The sequence below is a fragment of the Patella vulgata genome, chromosome 5, assembly GCF_932274485.2.
Source record: "Patella vulgata chromosome 5, xgPatVulg1.2, whole genome shotgun sequence".
NCBI lineage: Eukaryota > Metazoa > Mollusca > Gastropoda > Patellidae > Patella > Patella vulgata.
In genome coordinates this window covers 66,389,812-66,410,303 of record NC_065883.2, presented here as the reverse complement: position 1 = coordinate 66,410,303, position 20,492 = coordinate 66,389,812, and the positions used below count along the sequence as shown (strand labels likewise).

The 20,492-nt window shown below is 37.5% G+C and overlaps 2 protein-coding genes across 2 annotated transcripts; both read left to right on the top strand.

Moving 5' to 3' along the window:
• The first annotated feature begins 1,496 nt into the window (after nucleotides 1-1,496).
• LOC126820459 (uncharacterized) lies at nucleotides 1,497-19,100 on the top strand. The gene is made up of 3 exons (XM_050548462.2): nucleotides 1,497-1,781; nucleotides 14,511-14,628; nucleotides 15,242-19,100. The coding sequence occupies exons 2-3, from the start codon at nucleotides 14,517-14,519 to the stop codon at nucleotides 16,048-16,050; spliced, it is 921 nt and encodes a 306-aa protein (XP_050404419.1). The 5' UTR covers nucleotides 1,497-1,781; nucleotides 14,511-14,516; the 3' UTR covers nucleotides 16,051-19,100.
• On the top strand, nucleotides 3,328-11,391 carry LOC126820458 (uncharacterized). The gene is made up of 3 exons (XM_050548461.2): nucleotides 3,328-3,464; nucleotides 8,610-8,729; nucleotides 9,425-11,391. The coding sequence occupies exons 2-3, from the start codon at nucleotides 8,618-8,620 to the stop codon at nucleotides 10,246-10,248; spliced, it is 936 nt and encodes a 311-aa protein (XP_050404418.1). The 5' UTR covers nucleotides 3,328-3,464; nucleotides 8,610-8,617; the 3' UTR covers nucleotides 10,249-11,391.
• Nucleotides 19,101-20,492: the final 1,392 nt, after the last annotated feature.

Genomic DNA, 20,492 nt, shown 5'->3' with positions numbered 1-20,492 from the left:
AATGCTTTTTTGGACGTGTCTACATTTTACATTTTACATTTGTGCTCTGCCACATCTCATTGCCTAAGAGGTATTTTGACTGTATCATTATCTGTACATTGTACTTTTTACATATTATCAATGGAAACGACATTTTCGCAGAGCATTTATTATTGGCAGCGTTACCCTTCCATTAGGGATGTCTGATGAGTTGTTTAACCCTTGCGACCTTTGCAATCTGAAGATCCGCTAGTGCCATTGACCTCGACCTCGCTGAGTACGAGCTGTCATCAACTGCTTGCGTCTCGAAATTCATCTTTAAATATGTATCTATTATAGTTTTGTAGTTTATAAAAATTAATGATAACTTCAAATCATGATTCGAATTTGAACAGTGTGTGTACTGTATGACCATCTAGTGCATCTCTATATACTGCCCGATCGAACTATGGTTGCAAGTGCAACGCTGTGGCTTCTTTCGAGGCATTTCCCCCCATTGGAAAAGACCTGATACTCGCATGTTTTACGTGGTTTCAATTCCCCGATTGTACGTGACAAAGAGAAGGGTCGCCTGTCCAACCTCGTGGGTTTTCTCCTGGTCCCCCGGTTTCCTCCCACTGCTAAAGACCCCTACGCGCAAGCGAATTATGGAAATCAAATTGAACCATGTGTTAGTCTCGAAATGACCTAGTCTGTGTCGAGTGGACGTTAACCCCTCCCTCTCTCTCTCTCTCGCTCTCTCTTGCATGCTTTACAAACATTGTATGACAGTGTCATCATAGGATAATACATGAACGTATGATAATACATGAACATATAATAATACATGAACATAAATACATGAACATATGACAATGACTAATAAAATACTATATTTACTCAATTTAATTTGTCTTTTATTGTGCATGAATAACATACCTTTTGATTTGTCTGGGTTCAGATCTTATTTCCAATCAACATCGAACTGCTTAAGCGCATTTAGTTGATTTTGCAATCCTGATTCAGAAGTGGATAAAAGAATAAGATCGTCTGCAAATAATAGGTGGGAAATTTTACACTTATCAAGAGTTGGGGCATAATGTTTGGGATTTTCAAGGTAGTTTTGTATGTCATTAATATATAGGTTATTTAGTCTCGGACTCATTACGCATCCTTGTCCTACCCCCATGTTCTAATTTATAGCCAGCGACTGCCCTCCAGGGGGTTTTACACAGTGAAGTGTTTTCTGGTACATAGAAATTATCAGGTAAAATCATTGCCAGTTATATTATGTTTTAATAATTTGAAAAACTTGCACCTTTCGCAGATGGTGTCGAAAGCTTTTGAAAATCAATAAAACAAGAAAGTGGTTTTATTTTTTCGCCTATTTATGTTTCTGTATGTGTGTTCTTAATATCAATATATTATTTTTTGCCTTTGGTGACATGCCCTGTTTCAAGCGCATTGTGTTTCACGGTCCGTGATTAACAAAACTATCTAGATTGTAGGTGAAATACAAACCGCGCGTTTCTCGCTGTCACATAAGTAAATTATGAATAATACTGAATGAAAGAATGAACCTGTTGAAATCGCATATAATAACTGGACTATATAGTATACAATTTGTTATAGGACATAGTAAGGAGCCCGTAAAGCCTTGAATTGGACAGTGAACAGTGGCATGAAATAGGATAACACAACGTTCAGGTTCGACAGTGTATAGGCTACCAAAAAAAACTTAAGATTTGTGAACGTAATTCAAGGGTATACTTACGCCTCCTAGCACACTAAAAGAGTACTACTACAAAGGAATTCGATTAAAGGTATGTTTACTTTGTTTTCTACAAAACACAGAAAGCTTATTACCTTTATTTTACTTTCGTGAGCCACGGGGCCTCAGTGAGTAAGACGGGTGTTGGCTTGGGAAGTTCCTCGATACTTTCCAATGTGGTTTCCTTTTGTCATTGGTGAAATACAGAGGGTTTGGCAAGATGCCGTATACACTTTGGTGTGCACGTAACAGAACCACAGGGTGGAATTCGATAAAGAGAAGGAGAAAATAAGCCTGTTCTAACAAACCCCATTTTATCGACTTTTTGTTATTTGCCTGTTTCTATATTTATGCAGCAACGCTATGCTGAGTTTATATGACGAAGAGTTCCGAATTGATTATTAAACACACTAGTATCCAGTAACCGATTACAGCGAAGGCGCCGTATCCGACCGGCAAACATTAACTGGAAACGTCCAAAAACATAACGAATCCAGGCCCCGAGTTCTCAGACTTAAGTTAAAAATTCACTCAAATTTTTTGTATTATTTTAACTAAAATATAGCCCTTCATTAAACTTTTGTTGTTTTAATGTATCAAATACATCAATAAGAAACTATGGACAAAGTTTTGTGTTTCTGGATCAAAGAAATTTCTCATAAACAGTGATTGAAAGTTGAGTAAATTCTTAACTTAAGTCTGAGAATGTTTTGTGAACTCGGGGCCAGGGCTCTACGTTCTTTCAATTTAAGACGGTGTGTGTCGAATGGTATAACGTGTACGCGTTAGATCACCGGGTTTGTCATAGTGAAGTGGCTTGGTTTCGATCGAAACACACATTTATTTAATCAGGCTTTTAACTGACTGTATACAATCGTTAACATGTCCATAATCTTGTTGTTTATATATGATTATATTGTCACTTTATAAAGTGCCCCTGAACATGTTATATGAAAGGGCGTACTATAAATATGTTGTAATAATAAAAGTTTTCTCCGGGGCCCCCCTATTTCCTCCCATAGCCGAAGACCCCTACGCGAATCGAAACATTGAACTTGAACCATGTGTTAGTCCTGAAATGACATAGTTTGCATATCTCCCTCTTTCCCTCTGTTACAAATGAACCCCAGGGTCCCGGAAAAGGGTCCTTACTATAATATAAAGCACAAATACAAGAGTTCTGCCATGTGCCACCTTATCAGTCACCAATGCCTTTATGCACATACCAAAACAGGCGAATTCCATGCTTTTTTTTAATTCCCCCGCCCCCTCTTATTGAACAGTCCTGCAACGTATTGGATGAAAATACACGGCACTGAATTCAGTTGCCGGATATTCCTTAGCTTGAATCCAATTTGGGCAACGTATACAACAAGCAAGAGAAGCCAATCTAATCAACGTCGACCTGTCGTTAATGTGCCCCCGAATATATGCATGATCATTATTTATTATAGAGACAATTAATTAATAGAATGTGATAAATCGCATGGACCAAATAGATAGCCCTGTTCAATCCCGCTAGCTAATTTTAGGTTATTGACATTCACTGTAAAAGTAAACATACGTCAGATAAGAGTTATATAAACTAGAAATTGTATATCACATGGACGAATTGTGAAAGACACGTGTTTGTATTAACGCGAGCTGTCAAATCGACAAATGCTGTGAACAGAGCAACTTGTACTTAACGACAGCTCCCACAACATACTGTAAATAGTACAGATTGGATTTAAATGTGAGTACTGCCTTGCTTTATAACAGTTAACAAATAATGGTTAGGGACGCTACTAAAATTTTCCATAGGTTTGAGTTGATATTTTGATTAAATTCGTATATATAGCTCTCAATACAGTGTAGACAGTTGATTTGTTTAGACAGTTGATTTGGATTTTTACTATATTATTTAGTAGTTCGTTATAAAAGGGTTTGTTCAATATAATGGGCCCATCAGTATTATTATCATACTAAGCTATGGCATTCGTGTATACACACCTATATTTAGTATGCTATGGTATGTGTGGCTTTACATTATACGTAACATTAGTAGCGGTTTGTGGCTGCATTGTTTGAATTTTACTATAAAGTGCACGAGGATTATACTGAATACATTCTATATAAGTCTACGGTGTACGTTACACACCAGTAGTTACCTGATAACATCTTTAAATATATAATATTATAAGCGACTAGATAATGGCTGGGGGTCAAAATAAAATGTGTATGCGTCATACATCAGTACTTCTTGATAATAACTTTACCCCGTTCGTCGTATATAATAAATATATAATAGTATCATTGAATAGAATCTGGAGAGGGGGAGGGGGGGCGTTCGTTTAATTAGCAATATATAATAGTATCACAAGGACTAGATACTGGAGGGTGGGGGTCCTTTAAAATTGATTCAAAATAAAATGTTCAATTAGTTTGTTCGGTCTGGTGTGTTCTCTATATTAGTAAGAAATAAACGTGGGACCTTAAAGGGACAATGACACTCTTGCTGGCTTGAAAGCTCCAGAAAATAAATAATATCTCTATCTAAGTCATAGATGTTTAAGTGTCCTACCTGTTGTGTAAATTATCCATTACATCCTATTTTACTTGTCCAGAGGGTTCGAAAATATTTTTAAATCGAAGTTTCATTTGAAAAGGTTTACGTTAGACGTTTCAAACCATTGTGTTGAATTTTTCAAAATTTTTAAATAAAGTGTGTTGAGATGAAATTTGTATCATCAATTAATTGAAATATTCTAAAATAGTACAATTTGTTGACTAGAATAAAGATTGGGACATATTATTTAGTTACAACAAGAGTGGTATTGAGCCTTTAAGATCAGATCCATATAAATTCATTTCATTTAAATTAGTCATACCACAGATTTCTATTGTGTTAAGAATCGGTCGAAATCGGCCTGTTAATAAATTAAATTTTATACGTCTACATGGAAATTTGGTCGTTTAATGTCGTCACATCCATCCGTCGTCAACAATTTCTTGTGAACATTCCACAGACTACACATATTGTCTGATCTTACATTTAAGACGGATGCTCCCATTGAATTTCAACAATTTCTGATACTTGCTTCTAGAGTTATTGGGCCTGTTGCTCTTTATGGAACCTTGTGAACGCTCCAACGATTAAATTATCATCCGATCCAACGATTTAGCTGATATGGGCGTATGTTTCGCTGCCTATAGCTACTATCGTTGACTTAAACCGTCGAATGGTACACAGTTAAATCTCAATATTAGCTTTGTCCTAACACGTGCGAAGTTAAGGAAGAGCGATTTTTAACAATCCAACATACAGAAATTAAACCAAACCGAACATATATGATTGACCCAAATCAAATACAGAGTGCGCTTAATTAAAAGTTGTCTATTATTGTTATTTCTTCGGTATTGTACATATACCACCAAAATTATTAAATTTGTTTACAATAAGCAGTTTTGAATTATATTTAACAGATACATGTCCTGTCCTAGTATACATTAAACATTTTACGTAGATGGTTACACCCAAGGCTATTATATTTATTGCCTATTATTTTTATAGTTATAAAATCACTCAAGCTTATGGCCGCTAATGTAGGGTAGACGATATACAAGTTCATATAAAGGAGAGTATAAGTGCGATGACATTGCTAAACGTAATCTTTAGTTATGGGCACCAGAAGCTCGCATTATTTGCCGTTGGTAAAACGCCACCATCTTTCTACTTCTGGAGCGAACCAAAGGTACCAGTTTGCTATCTGTTCCGCACAGGCCATATCATTCTTGCTAAATTTCATTCCGTCTAATTAAAATATAATATCAGCCTTAATTGTACGCTATAAGTACGCGGGGAGGGGGAGGGGCGTGGGTTGGGTGGCCGAATGATTAGCATTTACACGTTGTATCATAAGGTCTGTCATTGAGTCAACTGGCGTGATTTCGAATCCCCGGTTGTACGTGAGTAGGGTCGCCTGTCCAACCTCGTGGGTTTTCTCCGGGTCCTCCGGTTTCCCCCCACTGCTAAGACCCCTACGCGCAAGCGAATTATTGAAATAAAATTAAACCATATGTTAGTCCCGACGTTACCCCCCCCCCCTCTCTCTCTCTTTAGAGACACGATATTAAAAACTAAAGAGGCATATTTTTAAATTCAACAAATTACATTACATTGGTCCAAAACTATGGAAATAGATCAATCCTAAATAACACTTTTCGGTCCATTCTACACATAAAGAACTATCTACTCTACTTCGAAAATAGATCACTGTCCTAAATGGCCGCCATTTCCAACAATCAGTATACTGTTTTTTAATGCTGCCCTACTCCGGTTCTTATTTGTTATACACAAACATACTATAGTTAAACCTTTTCAATTTTATTAAATGTAAGCAGAATATATACTTCTCAAAATTCCCGAAATATACTTCGCGTTTTAGACTAAAATCATCAATTTAGGACTTAAAGTCGGTCAACTAGCTTAGTTTTGAAGTGGAGCTAATTGTAGACAGCCAGCGTAAGTTTAGTATAATGTTCCCAGTCCTCATGTTGGTTAAATTGAAATAAGAAATGTGATTTGGACTTTAAAGCACATCTGTAGTAATTTAATATTTTCCTGGTTGAACGTTTTAGCCCCAATCTGATTAAAACACAGATCCTATTTCGTTTCGTATTTTATAGTTCATAATTTAGTTTTCCTTGTTTTTACTTCACTAGGATCTGGAAGAGTTGTTATGTAACACGCTGTTACAGTATTTTATTTTTCTTCAAACATATCAAGTACACAACTTCTTATAGTTAAAGATTCCGTAATTAGCTTGTGTAGAGGGAGCCATGGTCCTAGCTAGGCTTGGCTCCTTCGGGTGCCGACTCCCAACTAACTTACATGACCACTGTCCGGTCTTAAATGGGAGATTATGCACCTGTCTATATTACATCATAGCAGACTAAAGGTTCAGTACAGGTTGCTTTACAAGACAAAGGACATTACATAAACGGGCCAGCTATAAGTTATGGAATGGCTAATGAGTTCCGTCTGGACAACCATGGGTGTCAATAACCGACATAAGAATATTTTAATCAATTCCACGTTCATGTGTTAAGGTGACACGATAACGTATCCATAACATCTGCAAATTGTGTAACACCGCCTTCTGGTTGATGTGAAACCACTGAAACGATCTGTTACGGCGAGTTCTTGACATATGCTTTGCACGGAACTGTGGGTATTCCACTGGAAACATCAACGCTGATTGGTTAATCAAATGTCTGACGTCATAGGTACAAAAGCCGCTCGTATGACCCCTGACGCGACCTTCCACTACAACTGGTCAGATCTTCACGTAGTAGAGGCCATCGAAAGTATAAAATAACGAAACGAAATATAGATTTGTATTTTAATCAGATTGGTGTCAGTCCATTAGGAAAGACTATCCTACTACTTGCGGATGTCGAACGTAAAATTGGGTATTGTTACCATCTCTTTGAATGAAGCGACCCTTCCTCACTATTTCGTTTCGTCTTAGTCGTTCAAATTTTCTAAAATATCTAAGATCTATCCAGCAGCTACTGTTACAAGGGCTGCATTATGCACAAGACTGTAATGAGTATATAAATAGATTCAGAAAACACGTGCTTGTGGGGGAGAGGGCTGTATTTCTCTAGAAGATTACACTACACACACACACACACAAACAGAACGCGACAGACTTGATAACACTTGTCAGTACTACCACATATAAAATACTGAATGCGAACGAAAAACCAATATAATAACATTGAATTGCGTGATTTTTCCCTTCTGACGTGTTAAGATGATATTACTTTATTTGATCAATTTCCTTCAATGCTTCTTTTGTGAGACCAATCGTATCCCATTACCAATTTTTAATGAAATAGTGCTTATTTTTGTGTCGACTTTGGCCATTTGGTTTGTAAACATTATTGAATTATTACGATGGATTTCGTCAATATTTTCTTGTGGTTACAAAGTTTTAGATTTATAACCCCATGGTATTAGGCATTGAACTTTTTCCACACGATCGTTATCCTTAAATTCAAAGTAATTTATACGTTGTATCTTTATCAATGGTTCGTCTTCATCAACCCAGTCGGAGCAGAACAGTAGGACGTCAAATCCCATTTCATTTCAATTATCAATGTTATTTGTTGTCATTGATGTTCGTTATTGACTCGTAGTGGTGGCGCCTGTCGGGTTCAGGTTACACCGCTATCGAATAGTCGTCAGCATTGAAAATTTCATTTTGCATTAATGCTCTGTGATTTTTTTCTTGGGTTGGTAGTCGTATATGGTAAGATTTTACCAGATGCAATATTGGACTACTTGATAAGCATGCACGGAAGCAGGTGTTTAGAGGTGTCAGCCATTATTACATATGTGACAGAACTGGTTAAACTTTTTTAAACATAGAGATCATGTATCAAACACTTGAAGAAACGGGAAGTGACAACAAAAATGACAAACAAGAGTTATCCTTCGAAGAAACGGGAAGTGACAACAAAAATGTCAAACACGAGTTATCCTTATAGAAGGATCACTCTTGTTTGTCATTTTTGTTGTCACTTCCCGTTTCTTCAAGTGTTTGTTACACATCTACCGTAGCAATGATATCTGTGCTGAAATTATATTAGGAATGTGTTTAACCAGTTCTGTCACATATGTAATAATGGCTGACACCAATATTGTCCTTTAATTGTCGAACTTTCTAGCATTAGATCAAACATATACGTGACAAGAATTAAATATATACATGTAATACAAAATGTGACACAAATGGGCATCTTTACATTATTGGGACGCAAAACAATTATATGTATCTGCTGAATCAATTAGTACTATAACATAAGAATACTTTAATATTTTTTTTTTCAGAACGCAAGATGTCGTCATCTCATATGCCAGGGAGAATTATCCTTATTCTTACAACATTTGTATTCTATTTGGTAACCATTGTTATAAATGCGCTGTCAGCAACAGGGGGTGTGGGATTAGGTAAGAATTATTAGATATTATGTTCTATAATCTGGGACGCCAGTGGTGTAGGACGGAGGGTCTGGCTGGCTAGGACAGTGTCTAATCATTCAGATGGAGAGATACCCCGAGGCCCCGTGAACATACTAAAGTGCGCGTAACAGTAGGCCGTAGCCCAGATGTCTGGGCAAACATCCCCATTCTACAACCATGTATGGCGTATGTCCGTCTTCATAAGCCCAGTCTATAATCTGGTACTTCTACTTTAAACATACATTATGCAAGAGCTAAATCTGCCTATTGCAGGTCTTTCTTTAGGTCTGAAATGTTATCTAAATTATTAATAAGACATTATTTAACTTATCCAGACAATAATCAACTCTCGATGTCAACGCTAGTCTGCAATAATTACTGGATTAGGATCACATTTGCTGTTCAAATTTCATTCATGATTTAATCATGAAATGGATAATCGAGACTATGTTTTTTATCGTACCGACATTAGAAATGATGATCGAGGCTAGGCCGAAAATTCAATCGCTAAAATCTCGGAGCAGAGTGCATGAATCAATTTGACTGAAATTTTCAGCAAATTCCCTTTACATTATCCCGTTTTTAATTATTATAGTGAGAGCTGTCGGCTTTCTATCTAATCTCCCATAATGTATCTTTAATAATAAACTTGATGCAGTAACCGCGTTGTTTTATCATTTCAGGTTTATTTAAAAACACCACTGGAGATATTTCTGATGCTTACTACCTAGAAATCACACCTGCGGGTTGGACATTCAGTGTTTGGGGTGCCATTTATATATGGCAAGCATTATGGTTGATATATGGACTAAGTACCATATGTAGGATGCAGGATGGCCACTATCTATATACCCTCGACTTCATGCCCCCAGCTGTCTATGCGATCTTTATCATAAATCTATGTTGTAACATAGTTTGGCTGTTTCTTTGGGATCGTCAATACCTAATCGCAGCCTTGTGCCTCATCGCCATGACACCCTTCACTTTGTATTGTACCCTCTACTTCAGTTTTTCACGTCTCTATCGGAATTTGAGCTACATGACAAAACGCGCATTAGGCAAGGACGTCTGGCTGGTACGACTTCTGGTTCAAAATGGCATGGCGTTCTATGCTACCTGGACATCCGTTGCTACATTACTCAATTTTGGTATGGTCTTAGCGTATAAGGCTGATCTGGAACAGGATATCGTTTCCACAGCTATGCTGACCATCGTATCGGTAGAGGTTGTGTTTTGGTTTATTTCGGATATTGTACTCTTTGATAAATACACAAGATATATCTTCAGTCCTTACATCATGCAAGTTATAGCTTTCTCTGGAGTAGTGAGCAGAAACTATAACCTGGATACCATGTACCGAAACTCCATCTTCATGCTAACGCTGCTGATTGTAGCTGCCGTACTGTTGGTTCTCAAGGTACTCATACTCTTCTTCCGCCATTTTACCTCCCCTATCACACCAAAAGACAACAACTATCCTACATCACTGGTCAATTTGAAGATTTAAATTGAAGTCCACAAGGAACCGTGAAGTTCAAACCGTGGAACATTTGTTCTTTTCGGAGATTCGAATATTTTTTATGAACCAAAAGTTTTTAACAATTGGGTTTATTTGCCCACCAAACTGAAATTGGATACTCTAGAACTGTTTCTTGTGTTTGTGTCTTGTCCGCTTGTTTATCTTAAAGGATTCTAGTTTTTTCGATCCGCCTTCACATACTATGGAAACAACATAACAACCACGTTTCAGATCCGAACTGAGATAACACAGAATGGATCATATTGATAATAATAGTATGTGTTGGTTTAGTGCAGCCAGCTAAATATAAATGAGGAGTGAAATAATCCCTTACTCGGACTATAGCTAGCAATCATCTCCCCTTTGACTTCAATGAAATGAAATGAGGTTTAACGTTATACTGTTCTACCCCGTTAGGGCTAGTGGAGACGGACCTTTGACTTCAATGTTAACTTCTTGATATTTCTTAGGCTGTAACATTTAAAAACAAAAAAAAATCTTTATAACGACAAAGAGCCCAACATCTCACAATCGTCATATAAAACTATTGCAGGGGGGGGGGGGGTAGAGGGTGGTCATTTCGAATTTTAGCTAGGTCAAAGGATGAATAAGCAGTGGCATCGTGTTAGTAGTTGATTACCCTACTTCATCTTTGGTTACTTCCTGGTCCTTCTGCCGTGGATATTTACCTAAACCTGGCAGAAAATTCTTCGAGTCTACAGAGATCATATTTTCTTTGGGATGACCGCTTTCTATAAGGCAGTAATATTTGGCTCCATGGTTTGTATGAGGCTGTCGGTAGAAAATGTGAGATACACTAGAATTACTATATTTCTTTTCATCATTGTAAAGAAGGGAAAGTGGAATATAACGTCTATGAATGAATACACATTCGGAGTCAATCGTTGTGAATTATTTTGTGGTCTGGATGCATCTCTTTCAATGGCAAATGAATCCTTTCCTTCTTAGAATACTTCATTTGATAAAATACCTCATTGTTTATATCCAATAATAATATTTATAAAAAAGAACGAAATTACTAATGAATTAATATAAAATGTAACTTTTATTTAATTTACTCGATTTTATTTTGCAATTTTCTACTCATTAATAAATTTTTATATTTTGTTATTGTTCTTTTTTTATTATTATTTTTCGGGACGCGTAGGCCCAAGCATAATGAGTAACTCCACCTTTCGGTGTGACGGTAGGTCTTATCTTTGAAAGCATATTAAAGACGAAGGGCAATGCACGACGACCATTGGATATTGTTAAATTCAAGTGTCCATGGTTAACTAATGAGGCTACGAATAGAAAAGAAAGAAACCATCTCACCCACGCGGTAGTTTGATACGCAATATTTATCCACTAGCTGTTTACCATGGCGTTGCAAGGCTGGAGCCCTCCCATCGGGGTAACATAATTGCAAAAGCAAATGTCGGTCTTGGGATAGCCCTAGCCATCAGCCCCTAACATAGGAACACACGACTGAAGGATAGAACAGTAAACAATATATCTTCTATATATTATTATACTAATATTTGTGACTGTCGTTTGTCTGTCTGTCTGTCTGTTTGTCTGTTCGGGGTTGGCGGCTACACTAGGTCTGCCCCGAGTCTGAAATTTGGGGTATAGGGGTAGCTCGGACCAGGGAGTAACATAGGCCAGGTGGCGTGAGTCTACCACTTCCGGTTTCGGGGTTACGACCCCCGGGCTGTTCGGGGTTGGCGGCTACACTAGGTCTGCCCCGAGTCTGAAATTTGGGGTATATAGGTAGCTCGGACCGGGGAGTAACATAGGCCAGATGGCGTTAGTCTACCACTTCCGGTTTCGGTGTTATGACCCCCGAGCGAAGCCGGGCATTCTGCTAGTTACCCAAAATTTATGGCAAACGGCTACCTATTTATTTGGAGGACTTTTTGAAGCGTATTCTCCCAGCCTTATCAGTCTGTTTTCATAAATATGTGTACAGTCACCCGATTAGATTTTATTACATACTTCGAGAAGGTATTTGTTGAGTAATAAAACCTTCTAGTAGTTTATCGAGGGCTGGCCGTCCTTACCGCACGGTACAAATATTATCACCACTAGAAGCAACAAATTCCAGAACAAGCCAGAACTCATACCAAAATGGCCGCTTTATACAAATGAGTATTTATGGGAATACTAACCCGAGCCCTAACCCTAACCCTTTTAAGAAAAGTAAAAACTAAATTAGACCCAAGTTCAGTCTTTTAAAAAGGGTTAGGTTTAAGAATTTGGGGGGGAGAGGTTAAGTCTCCACATAAGCACTGACCTAGGATGATGAAAAATTAGTGATATTTCCTAGTTTTATTAAAATACATACAATATATTAGATTTATATACAAAGGCGATTTCACTGTTTATTGGTGTTGGTGGCGCTGATGGTCTTCCTTGGGTGGTGCTTCTGGTATTCTGGTATTATTGTTTCTGAAGAAAAAAGAAAATAAATTTGAGGCTCTCGGGAGAGAGCCACATTAGTGTGTTTCCTACAACGGATTGGATTTTCTAAAATCTACTAGAAGGTTTTATTTGTACCGTGCGGTAAGGACGGCCAGCCCTCGATAAACTACTAGAAGGTTTTATTACTCAACAAATACCTTCTCGAAGTATGTAATAAAATCTAATCGGGTGGTACAGTTTATATCATTAACATTGCACATGTGGTATAATATTGACACCTGCACTCCAAATTGGGGGATCACGTGGCTAAGTGGGTAGACGCTGGCTCGCTAGCCTGGAGGTCGGGTGTTCGATCCCTGCATTGACCGAGAAAGTTCTTCCAGATTTTCCGGCGTGGTTTCCCCTTGTCAGTGATGCAGGACGGAGGGCCTGACAAGGACAGCTGTCTAGTCGTTCGGAGGGACGAAATACCAAGGTCCCGTGTACATATTGGCGTGCACGTAAAAGATCCCTTGGCAGTTGGAATTCGATATAAGAGTAGGCCGTTGCGCCGCTTCCCGGGTAAAATTTCCCTCATAGCACACTGTATGGCGTATGCCCGTCTTCATTAGCCCAGTTTAGGAGCAGAACAGTAGGACGTTAAACCCCATTTCATTTCATTTCATTTCACTCCAAATATTGTTAACATAGTTGAGTCTGTAAAAGAATGTCAAGTCAAGTTTTGTCGGACAGAGAAGTTACACCACTCATCTCAGTCTAGAAATACAAATGGCCGATATGCACCCGTCTTGCTCGTAGTCGGCACACAGACATCCTTTCAACCCTGAAATCTTATTCTATCCAATTTGCTTGAATTGTATCCTTTAGTTCATTGTCTGTAAATGGTTTCGTTTGTCCCTCATAAACCTTTTCCGAGAAATTGATCACGATGACCAAATTTATCGGATTTAGGTCCAGGGACTGAGACGCCCACTGATGTTTTTTTTTTGTTTATACAAAGTCTAAAACAAATTAAAATGGATTGCACAAGGGCTATGGACGGTGCAATGTACGTAATTACGAAGTGTGCATAAATATAATATTACAGAGAGAGAGAAGGGGGAGAGAGAGAAAGAGATGGGGTCCACTCGAGACACACACTAGGTCATTTAGGGACTAACACATGGTTCAATTTTATTTCAATAATTCGCTTGCGCGTAGGGGTCTTTATTAGTAGGAGGAAACGGAGAAAAGCCACGGGGTTGGACACGAATCGAAGCCACGCCATTTGACTCAATGACATACCTCATGATACAGCGCGTACGTGTTAACCATTCGGTCATCCATAGATGATCTAGGACGTTTTCCATATAATAAATGCAATGTGGCACCAAAGTAAATTAATAATAAACAATATTATGTCAAGTGAAATAATGCACAGGTAAAAGAAAGGCCCTTTACGCCACCTGTCAAATTCACCCAGCCTCGACGGAAGTAAAATGACAAATGTTTACAATATATCACGTTCAGCAAATGGCAGGAATGTCGTTGAGTATTGCATGTACCTCTGTCAGTTGGCGTAGATGGCGTATGCATATTTACCAAAACAAAATAACTTAAAGATTATTTCTGCATTTTAAGGAACGCCTGATTAAGTTCACAAACGGTGGAGGTGATTATATCGCATGCACTGTAGATGATCGGCGAATTAAAAGGAAACACATGCTTATGGGATTGTGTGATTTGTCTCAGGTGACGCATTCAGATGCTGTCGCTGTTTCGTAAACACGATTCCATGCGATCACTGGAATAGGTTAATTGAATTTATGTAACAATTCTTGTTTCAGAACAAGATGTCTTCATCACATATGCCAGAAAGGATTATTCTAATTCTTCTAACGATCGTCTTATATTTGGTTACTCTTGTTGTAAATGCACTGGCAGCACAAGGTGGCGTGGAACTGGGTAAGAGCATTTTTCTTGTGTTACACCGGGGATTATGTCTGACTATATATCTAAGATTTATGGAAACCCTGGTGAAAATCGTTGGCCTTCCCCTTTAAGTGAAAATAATTATCCATATCTGTGTGGGTCTAACAATCCTTTATTCTAGCCCCCTGTAACTACACGAATCTCTGTAGAAATACCAATATTCAGTTAAACGGTCACCTCGCGAATGGATTAACCAGTCAATACCTCATAACTCTCAGGTATACTTTCGGCGGTTTCTTGTTTGTGTAACACCCAGCAAACAATGAAATTTAGAGTTTATTACTGCGTTATATCTAAGAAAGTCGGCTGAGAAAGTCCCCCGGAATTTCATAGCGGGGGGTCCACCTGTCAGTGGTGCAGAACGTAGGACATAGCAAGAAACACCCATTTAGAAGTTTTCCAACGGAATCGAATTGCCGCGTCTGCCAGATCAAGGGCCCGTAGCATCTATGCTGGGCGTTCATTTCAAAACGATTGGATGTTTTTGGGTGAAACTGTCAGGCCCGGCATATGGGCTCCTTTTGAACATTTTAGCGTTTTATTTTTAAAGATGAAAAAAAAATCTTTTTCTGTTATATCATTTCAGGTTTATTTAAAACTAACATGGCAGACATATCTGAGGCCTACAAGCTAGAAATAACCTCTGCTGGTTTGATGTTTAGTGTTTGGGACGCCATTTATATATGGCAGGCTTTATGGTTGGTATATGGCCTCAGTACCATATGTAGAATGAAAGGTGGTCACTATATATATACCCTCGACTTCATGCCTCCAGCTGTCTATATCATCTTTATCATATATCTATGTTGTAACATAATTTGGTTGTTCCTTTGGGATAATCAATATGTATTCACCGCCTTGTGCCTCATCGCAATGACACCATTCACACTGTATTTCACCCTCTACATATGTTCTTCACGTTTATATCGCAACATGACAAAAGGTGCTTCATGTGTCGACATTTGGCTGGTACGATTTCTGGTTCAAAATGGAATGGCGTTTTATGCGACCTGGACATTCCTTGCTGCAGTACTCAATCTCGATACGGTTTTGTCGCACTGGCATCGTCAGGGACAGGACACGGCTTCTACGGCTATTCTGGTAATTTTGTTTGTAGAGGTTGTGGTTTGGTTTATTATAGACATCTTTCTGTATGATAAATACACGCGGTATATCTTCAGTCCTTACCTCATGAGGGTTATAGTTTTCTCTGGGCTAGTTAAAAACGACTATGCCTTCGACACCATCTACCACGATTCGGCCTTAATAATAACGCTGTTGGTTGTAGCTGTTGCAATGTTGTTTCTCAAGATATCCATACTCGTCTTCCGTCATATTACCTCACCCATCATATCCAAGAAACTCGCCCCCATCACTGTCAATTTGGCGATTTGATGCCAAATACAAAAGAAAGGGGTGCATTTTATATTGTATGTTGATTTCTACGTTCCGGTATTAAATATTGAAGAACATTTCCATACTCTGGTAATATCTGCAGGTTCAATTATTGCAGAAGCCTTGTGTTGTATGATTCCAACCTCTTACAAGCCAAAGTTAATATACCCCCAGAAACAAGAAGGCGGCACAAATTAAACACCGAAAATTCGAAGAAATGATGGGTTGGAATGCAAAGGCGAATGGAGGTAATAGTGTTTCACTAATGAATATGGACTAAGCTAAACGTATTGCAGACGCCTTGTTTTGTATGATTCCAGTCTCTTACAAGCCGAAGTTAATATACCCCCAGATATGGCACAAATTAAACACCGAAAATTGGAAGAAATGATCAAAGTGATGGATTGGAATACAAAGGCGAATGGAGGAAATAGTGTTTCCATAAGAAATATGGACTAAGCTAAACATAGGGAGTAAATCGGTCAGTAAAAGAGCACGGGGTTCCATGAGATCATTGACTCGTACCCGAAGTGTTTAGAAAAGTATTTCGGTAAATACTTCCGGTAACAAAAGACGAATAAGGTGAGCAGCGTACATAGTCATCCTAACACTGATCAGAAGTGAATATTCGCTAGGCCGCTACAATCACTGATAAGGATGACATCAATGCGACTTATTAAATTCTAAAACATTTTTTTGATGTATTAGAAAAATAAATAAAGACGTTTGACGTATAGGAGGTAAAAATTATTTCCTATTTAGTGTAAATGGGTATTAAAATGACTAAAAGGCAGCATTCTGGCCGAAGCAGTAACGTCTTATGTAAACTATGCACGCGCCATTCAGCCAATGATTGACGCCGCGTGCTGTGACGGCACGTGTTGAAGGCAGTCATCTTTTATAGAGATATTAGAAGACTTTCGTAATTCTCTGTGAAACAGATTGAGTCATCCTCAATGTCATCCTGATGGAAGAATACGAAAATTGTGCACACGTTAAAGATCCAAACACATATGTTTGGTATTATCTATTAGAAAGACGTATTTTTGTGGACTGGCATAGTCTTCAGTATACGCAAGAGTCGGGGTGGATTAAAACAATAGCCAAGGAAGACCCAGGATTATTATTATTATAAAAACAATGTATATATCATGCTACGATGTGTTTATGCCATTTATTGACTATGTGTCTGACAAGAATATGTTCAGAACTAATTTTATTTCAGTTTTCAAGAAGTTGTTCCAAATTTTGAGTTTATGAAATTAATTTGTACATCAATATAATACAATATGTAAGTAATAGATAGCAACCACTTTCCATGGTGCTATTCGAAATTTTTATTTCTAATAACAACTGTGCAAATGGGGTGCTATCTCACTTACCCATCGACACAAACTATTAAGATAATTGCCAAGTATCAATGAAACCTGACTTTGTGTACGTGAAAATCAACGCATGGGTTTATTGAAAGTTTCTATTACGTCAGTATCAACCCTTAATGACTTTATAGAAGGTTGATGACCACACAGCAATGGTTGCTATGGAGCGAGCTAGGCGAATGCATAGCCGTGCAGGTTATAGTTTTTATATATATATTACATTCTATATCTAGAAAAGTATGTCTTATTCAGATGTAAATACTATTAATCAATCCGTCCTTGAATATTGGACGTTAAATCTGGTTAAAACACAGATCCTATTTCGTTTCGTTTTTATAGTTCCAAATTTCGTTTTATTTGTCTTTACTACACTTTGATCTGGAAGAGTTGTTATTTAACTCGTGTTCTGAATGGTGTCAGGGATAAGCCAATGAAACGGTCTGTTACGGCGAGCTTTAGGCGTGTTTTGCACGGAACTGTGGGTAATCCACTAGTAACATCAATGCTGATCAGTTAATCAAATGTCTGACATCATAGGGTCATAAGTCGATCTTTTGACCCCTGACGTGACCTATCACTATAACTTGTCAGATCTTCATGTAGTGTAGGCCCTCGAAAGTATAAAAAACGAAACGAAATATGGATCTGTATTTTAATCAGATTGATTGGACGTTAAAATTGTAAAGACAAACAACAACAAGCCGTTCCTATAATTGTATGTATATAATTGTTATTATGCGTTCCAGTATTAAAGATCGAGGAACCATTCTTGTAATATGTGTCTCGTAAAATATCATACATTTGACTTAATAAATTCTCTTGCTCGAAGAGGTTATTAAAATGGGAGGAAATCTGAGAAAACCCACAAAGTTAGACACGCAAGCGTACTTGTTGTTACCACGTACGTGCATGGTATATATTGCATCTATACAGATAACGAACTGTATGGACGACTGGCAGTAACATTGGCCAATTGTTTAAATGTCGGGGCTTTGCACTTGCTGCAGATAAGTTGGCGTCTAGTACACAAGTAGGTGCCATTTTTTCGTCGTACATCACTGGCAAGGGGATACCAAGCTGGTGACACTGATATCGAAAAGCATGTGAGTTGATGTAGCGGTAGATATAAAATGGGTAAATATATTAAAATGGAGGGGGAATAACTCTCCTAAGCGACTGCATACAGGCCCAAATAATTTCACAATTTTTTAAATGTTAATTCTGATCTGTTTACACGGCTTCAACTTTTCGTTGAGATTAACGCTCTCAGCCATGAAGTAACATCTAGCCATGCGTGTAATGAGATTATATGAGATTGGCCATTGTAAGATATACAAATTGGAAGTAACATACTATAAATATGCAACTATCCGCTCTAAAGAACCCCTTAAGTCTGTTATCCATCCGCCTCTAAACCATGAATATTCACCTGTCAGAAAATGTCAATTTAAACCCTCGTTTTCAATTCAAGACCAAAAAGACATGCAAAATAAAATGATATGATATTTTTAAGGCCATATTTGCCACAAAAACTACATTCGAGACGGGGAACATGCAAAATGAAATGTTTAAAGCCATATTTGCCACGGAAATTGGGAGAAAAGAGAGATATAAAGATAATGAACTACATTCGAGATAGGGAACATGCAATATGATATGATATGATGTTTAAAGGAGCAAAATTGCTAATATTTGGGACCTAGATATTTACACAAATGGGTCGCAACGCATATAATAATGTAATGTGAATGTATATAAACTGATTTACATTCAACCGAATCTGTTTTATTGTAATTTCTAATCAGAAGTCTCAATTGAATCACAATATTTAGCGTCTGGTTATTCTAGTCTACACCGATGATATTTATTGCGCATGCTCTCCAGATAAAAATATAGCGTCACCATTTGACATGACTTGTGGAATATGTCTAGCCGTGTTCTTTGAGTCCCTTGTTCCAAATGGCGCTGAAACGCATTATGGTACACGATCCGTGTACCAATGGTAAAATGTTTATTTTGTCTTGAATATTGGATATCAGAAGCCCATCTTTTCCCTGTAAGATCACAAGACCAATGTTGATTTGAATTGACAAATAATTCGTGTTTTCAATGTCGAAGATTTTTGATGATATTGAGTTAGGGACTTAGCTACTTTAAAGTCATATTTTCCTCAAAAAATTTGGAGAAAAGAAAGGGAGAGATAAAGATAATAAGATCGGGAACATAATTGGTGGTTTGTCTCCTATTTGGTTTAAAATTAAAATTTTCATAGCTTGATATTTATTCTAACAAAATCAAAATGATAAAAAAAAAACACCCGCATTAGTGCTGACCATATAAATATGTTTACTGCTTTTTAAACGGTTTGCACCTAAGGTATGTGGCACTTGTTGTCTCCATTATGCATGGTGACCACTTTTTTATTTTGAGCAATGTAACAAAGTAGTAATTAATGTGTTGGTGGGCTAGAACCGAAGCTCTGTCAGGTTGCTTAGCAACATAGCCATGTTGAATTTTTTGTGGAAATCAAGGCACCAGCACTGTTGAAAGCCTTTGTTGAAAATTGTGGAAAAAGATGAATATGAATATTTTTTAAGTTCAGAAAAGTCACCAATTAAATGTAGACCATTCTTTTTTAGAATTAAGGTAAAGTTTTGTAGAAAAACTGTAAAATAACAAGTTGTTGGAAAGTTCAGCTATTTAATCTCGGCTATCTAATCTCAGTTATATTACCTCTGACCCCGGCAGGTCCCTCTTGCTGTGGAATGCAAGACAAAACATTGTTTTCAAGGGAGATAACTACTATTAATAATATATGAAAATCCTTGTAATTTATAATACTTAATTGTTTTTAATTGTTATATTTTGCAGCGAATCTCACTCACTCACTCACTCATTTACTCATTTACTGATTCACTCGTTAAGATGTTGAAAGATGTTATGCTTATTGTAGAAAGACGTTATGTTTATTGTTTGAAAGATGTTATGCTTATTGTTGAAAGATGCCGAAAGATAACAAAACTTGAATTTTTAGTGAGATCTCGAATTTTTGGTGAATTATAA

Coding starts and splice junctions, on each gene's coding strand:
- LOC126820458 (XM_050548461.2), top strand. CDS start 8,618: ATGTCGTCATCTCATATGCCAGGGAGAATTATCCTTATTCTTACAACA. Junction 8,730..9,424: donor AACAGGGGGTGTGGGATTAG/GTAAGAATTATT, acceptor TTATCATTTCAG/GTTTATTTAAAAACACCACT.
- LOC126820459 (XM_050548462.2), top strand. CDS start 14,517: ATGTCTTCATCACATATGCCAGAAAGGATTATTCTAATTCTTCTAACG. Junction 14,629..15,241: donor ACAAGGTGGCGTGGAACTGG/GTAAGAGCATTT, acceptor ATATCATTTCAG/GTTTATTTAAAACTAACATG.